This window comes from Gekko japonicus, unplaced genomic scaffold (assembly GCF_001447785.1).
Source record: "Gekko japonicus isolate JY-2015 unplaced genomic scaffold, Gekko_japonicus_V1.1 scaffold76, whole genome shotgun sequence".
In the NCBI taxonomy this organism is placed as follows: Eukaryota; Metazoa; Chordata; class Lepidosauria; order Squamata; family Gekkonidae; genus Gekko; species Gekko japonicus.
Genome location: NW_015166420.1, coordinates 378,574 through 384,361, shown reverse-complemented (window position 1 = coordinate 384,361; position 5,788 = coordinate 378,574). Strand labels below are relative to the sequence as shown.

General features: G+C 52.5%; 1 protein-coding gene across 1 annotated transcript in view; it reads left to right on the top strand.

Annotated features, from left to right (window-relative positions):
* The window catches only part of NOC2L (NOC2-like nucleolar associated transcriptional repressor), an 87,327-nt gene that overhangs the window by 59,140 nt on the left and 22,399 nt on the right, over window positions 1–5,788 (top strand). The window contains exons 13-14 of the mRNA XM_015411658.1: window positions 325–426; window positions 4,359–4,502. Of these exons, the coding sequence (XP_015267144.1) occupies window positions 325–426; window positions 4,359–4,502 (246 nt within the window). The remainder of the gene's footprint in view (window positions 1–324; window positions 427–4,358; window positions 4,503–5,788) is intronic.

The window sequence follows — 5,788 nt, the reverse complement described above, 5'->3', positions numbered from 1 at the left end:
CCCCCCCCCCCCTCCTGGAAGGAGAAGTAAAAGTACCAGTGGTTGGGGAAATGAATGCCGCCCCCTTAACGCTTATAATACATAGTAATTTAGATCAAAACGTAAAATTAAAAATGACTGGAGACGCGGAGAGGTGGTGTTGTAAACTGTTTCGAGTGGAAGCAATTTTTGCATCAGTTGGCTGGTTTTTCTTTTTTAGCGACTGCTGTTGAACGTGGGGGTTCACACATGCACACACGTTGAAGTAACTCCCCCCCCCGTCACATGAGTCAGGAGGTTGTAAACGAGGGCATTAATTTCACTCCTTTGTACATTTCCCAACAGGATGGCCTTATTGAGCAGCTGTATGACCTCACCCTGGAGTATCTCCACACCCAAGCTTACGTGATTGGTTTTCCCGAGCTAGCTCTCCCGGCCATTCTCCAGGTACGTGAGAACTCTCCAGGCGTCTTGTAAACGAGCCGGGTTCTCTGGATATGCCTTATGGCCTTTCCTGTCTTTTGCCCAATCAGACAGTGAATTCCTAAAAAGAGGGGGAAACAGTGTGATTTCCTAAAAGCTCTTGCCTGCCGTTTCACATTGTGATTCAGGCAGGGCTCAGTGTCTAAAATAGAAACGTGCCGGGACGCAAGACTGCCTGAAAACTCTGGGTCTGGATCCGTGAAGTTCCCAGGGGTGGCTGCAGTTCACATGGATGCCTTCCTGTTCCCCTCATCCCTTTCCCAAAGGGGAAAGCAGAAATAGAGAAAGAAAGAAAGAAGGGGGAAAGTGTTTTAAGAAGTTCCAAAGACTAGCTCCCCACACTAAAGGGAAGCAGTTGTTGTGCCATGGCTTCAGTGGTAGAGCATCTGCTTGGCATGCAGAAGGTCCCAGGTTCAATCTCCAGCATCTCCAGTTGAAATGGATCAGGCAGTAGGCAGTGCTCCCTCTAAGCTGTGGAGTCTTGTGAGTAAAATTCTACTTTGTGAGCTACTGGCATTAAAGTTGTGAGCGAGAGATTTGGCTGCTGCATACATTAGTTTGCTCTGAGCCCCATCCTTCCTGAGCTGAGACAAACCCCGCCCTTCACTTGGAGTCTCAGAGCAGCTTACAAACTCCTTTCCCTTCCCCTCCCCACAGCAGACACCCTGTGAGGTGGGTGGGGCTGAGAGAGCTCTGACACAAACTGCTCTTTCAGGAACAGCTGTGCCAGAGCTTGTGACTGACCCAAGGTCACACCAGTAGCTGCATGTGGAGGAGTGGGGAATCAAACCCGGCTCTCCCAGATTAGAGTCCGCACTCCTAACCACTACACCAAACTGGCTCACACTATAACTCAGCTTAGAGGGAACACTGGTAGTAGGTGATGTGAAGGACCTCCGCCTGAGACTTTGGAGAGCCCTTGCTGGTCTCTGAGTAGACAGTACTGACCTTGATGGACCCAGGGCCTGAGGCAGCTTTGTGCTCTCTGGTTTTCCCCAAAAGGAACTCCCTGTGCCATTGAGCAAACTGCTTCTGAAGACCAGGTGGGGAAGCGAAAGTTCATGTGGCTATTTAAAATGCTGTATGCCAAGTCAGAGTGTTAACCTGTCCTAGCTTAGGATAGTCTGACCTACCTGGCTTCAGAGGGCCTGGTCTTTCCTTGCACCTGCCCCACCAGTGTCTCTTATCCAGAGATACGAGCCATTTGACCCTGGGCCCTTCTTCATACGAAGCAGGCGTTTGACTGCAGGTCCCAAATTGCATGTCCTCGTATCTCCAGTTAAAAGGATCTTGCACCTGGGGGTCATCTCCGGTGCTCCCTCTAAGCTGTGGAGAGTCCTGTGAGCACAAAAAGACTCCACAGCTTAGAGGGGAACATTGCCCACCAGTGTCTTTTATCCAGAGATACGAGCCATTTGACCCTGGGCCCTTCTTCATATGAAGCAGGCGTTTGACTGCAGGTCCCCAATTGCAGGTCCTCGTATCTCCAATTAAAAGGATCTTGCATCTGGGGGTCATCTCCAGGGCTCCCTCTAAGCTGTGGAGAGTCCTGTGAGCAGAAATCCTACTTTGTGAGCGACTGGCATTAAAGTTGTGAGCGGGCGATTTTGGCTGCTGCATGAATCAGTTTGCTCTGGAGCAGTGTTCCCTCTAAGCTGAGTTAGTGTGAGCTAGCTCACAGTTTTTTAGCCTCCAGCTCACACACTTTTGCCTTAGCTCAGGAAGGATGGCTCAAGCGCACACTAATTTATGTAGTAGCCAGATTGCTCGCTCACAACTTTAATGCCAGTAGCTCACAAAGTAGAATTTTTGCTCACAAGACTCCACAGCATAGAGGGAACATTGCTCTGGAGCCCTCCTTCCTGAGCCAAGACACAAATCTGTGAGCTGGAGGCTAAAAAACTGTAAGCTAGCTCCCACTAACTCAGCTTAGAGGGAACATCCTCCCTCCCTCTCCCTCCCTCCCTCTCTCTCTCTCTCTCTCTCTCTCTCTCTCTCTCTCTCTCTCTCTCTCTCTCTCTCTGTCTTTGAACTCTTGAGTTGAGAGCGACAAATGAAAGTAGCAACTGCTTTCCATTCCGCTCAGCTCCTTGGGTGGCAATCTCGTCTGACCGCAGTGCCTTTGGGGGAAATGCCTTTTTATCCCTGCTCGAAAGACGGCTCCCCGAGCCAGTGTTTCGCTTCCCAGCTCAGCTTCGCCCTTCCTGGAATCCCTCCCGCCCTGGCGGGTGTGGGGGTTGGCTCCCGCCCGGATCTGGCTCGTTCCTGGACCTCTTGGCTGTGGACAGCCTCCAGAGCAAACTTTGCAACCTCCCTTTGCTTGGAAGACAGGAAGCGGCAGGGGCAGATCAAAATAAACTGAGACGGGACGGGCGGGGGCCGCGTGGGATGGAAACGGCTTGACGCTTTTCCACGGCTGCCGGAGCCCAGACTCTTCTTTGCCGAAGGACGGGGGGCCGTCCGCGTTTGCCCCCAGAAGGTTCCGTAGACAGGAGAGTCCGCCCGTCTCTCTGGTGGGAGGCCAAACAGGCGGAATCCCTGAAGCAGCCAGGGATGGTTGTAATAAACGTGGGAGGCCAGTTGGTTTCCCACCCCTTTGCCGGAGGGGTGGACGGGGGAGAGGAACAACAGTGTGCGGAAAGGATTCAAAATGAGAATTTGGGGACAGAAAGGCTGGGAAAGCGAACTCCCTTTTACCAGGATCCATGTCTTCCATGCTTTCCTCCCTCTTCTCTTATGCTTTCTGCCTTTCTGTTATGTTGGGCATCCAATTCCCAGGCGTCTGGGATGTGGGAGCTCCCAGCTGTTTCTTATCACTGTTTATAGCTCTTTACACGCCAGAGCCAAGTGAGGGGTTTAAATCGTTGGTGATATAAACCCCACTTGCGGGAAGAGGGGGGTTTAGGTCAGCCGCTTGCCGGAAACCATTTCCCCAGTCACCGGATCGTGTCGTCGGAAGCAGCTGGGATGTCACTCGCCTGCCTGTTTTGCGTTTGCAGATATGTGCCTTTCTTCGTGTGCACGCAGACGCACCATGGCTCTTGCCGCCTTGGAAAAGTCACAAGCACGGAGTGCTCCCTCTAAGCTGAGTTCGTGTGAGCTAGCTCACAGGTTTTTAGTCTCCGGCTCACACATTTTTGCTTTAGCTCAGGGAGGAGGGCTCCAGAGCAAACTAATTTATGCAGCAGCCAAATCGCTCGCTCACAACTTTCATGCCAGTAGCTCACAAGACTCCACAGCTTAGAGGGAGCATGGCTGATGATCATTGGGCGCTGTTTCCGTCTCCCAAATTGTAGCATCTTTTACTGTCTCTTCTAGTCCACAGAGGGAAGCTTTCCCGCAGAAACCCCACAGGAAGTGAACAAGGGCTGTGCCACAGAATGGGACTTGCATCAGAGAGTTTTCTGACATACCGTGCCCCCAGTTTAAAGATATTAGTGCCTCTTGCCCTCAGTGGGACCCCAGAGCTGTTGCACGAGGGCAAGCCCGCACATTAAAAGGGACATTAGCTAATGCACACCAGTCACTCTTAAAGAAAAGGCCGCTCTTGGGACACAAGGTCAAATGGAAGGTTTCCACCGGGAGATGCCGTTTCAGACGGCCGCCCTGTTTTTGTTGGAGCATCTCTATCCCGGGATGGCTGTTTTCACTGCCACTCTTGGCAAGACGACCTTTGTGGTCGCTTGGCGTTTACAAATCGAAGTCTTGTTTCCTGCCCAAAGGGGTCCACCGCAGTCGGGGTGAAGGTGCGATCCCTGACCGGTGGCAAGCGGGAGGCACGGTCGTCTGCCAAAGCAAACTTCCCCCCGTGGCCCCCCCCCTCTCTTCCTGACTCTTTTCTGGGATGGAATGTTCCCTCTCACCTCGTTTCCTTTCCTCTGCCCACCCCCTTCCAGCTCAAGGCTTTCCTGAAAGAGTGCAAGGTCGCCAACTACTGCAAGACCGTCCGTCAGCTCTTGGAGAAGCTGCAGGAGAACTCTGCCTACATTACCAGCAAGCGCCAGAAAGCCAGCTTTGGTGTGGCCAACCGGGAGGCTGTGGTGAGCCTTCGTTCGTGTCCTCGGATTCGGTGGCCTGCATGTTCCCGTTGCAGCTTGGCGTGGGGGTTTGGCTTGGTTGCTTGAGAAGAGACAGGAAGAGGCATCGAGAGCTTTAAAAGGGGATTTGACGGATTCATGGAGGAGAGGCCTGTCAGTGGCTACTAGCCGTGGTTACTAAAGGGGAACCTCCACGTTCAGAGGCAGTCAGCCTCTGAATCCCAGTGCCAGGAGGCAACATCAGAGGAAAGCCTCGGCCTCTATGGCCTGTTGCTGGCCCTCCAGAGGAACTACTTGGCTACTCCATGAGACAGGATGCTGGACTAGATGGACCACTGGCCTGATCCAGCAGGGCTCTTCTGATGTTCTAATAAAGGCCTTGGCCTCTATGCCCTGTTGCTGGCCCTCCAGAGGACCTGGCTGGCTGCTGTGTGAGACAGGATGGTGGCCTAGATCAGTGTTCCCTCTAAGCTGAGTTAGTGTGAGCTAGCTTACAGTTTTTTAGCCTCCAGCTGACACATTTTTGTCTTGGCTCAGGAAGGAGGGCTCCAGAGCAAACTGATTTATGCAGGAGCCAAATCGCTTGCTCACAACTTTAATGCCAGTAGCTCACAAAGTAGAATTTTTGCTCACAAGACTCCACAGCTTAGAGGGAGCATTGGCCTAGATGGACCAGTGACCTGATCCAGCAGGGCCCTTCTTATGTTCTTATCAAGGGAAGGCCTTGGCCTCCGTGGCCTCCAGAGAAACTGGTTGGCCACTGTGTGAGACAAAGATGCCAGACTACAATGGCCGCTGGTCTGATCCAGCAGGGCTCTTCTTACATTCTTACGATATTGACACTTAAGGCCTTTCACACATCATATTGAGCACACAGGCCCACACTTGTATTGTATGTGGAAGTCTGAAGCGCACGTTTGTTCCCATTTGCTACCCACTGACTGGTACCGCGAAAGGAATCCAGGTTCCCGATGGCACGTCCTGATGAGTGCAGGTTGGATGGATTGTGTACAGTTTCGAGAATAGTCCCTTTTCAGGGTGGAATGAGTGTGCACTCAGGACATGTGGGAAGCCACAGCTTCTTATCCCCAGCCCTTTTGTATTAGTAGGAGCCCATGTAGAGCTCTCTCTGCGTGGAGCCCTGCTTTTTCAGAGCCACCCACCCACCCAGAGCCCTGCGCACGTAAACTCCTGCAAATGTAGGCTGTCTGCATGTGCCCTGCCGAAGGAATGTGAGTCAAAGGCCGAGCTCATTAACAGCAGTCCTGCGTGCCTCTTTTCCCCCCTGA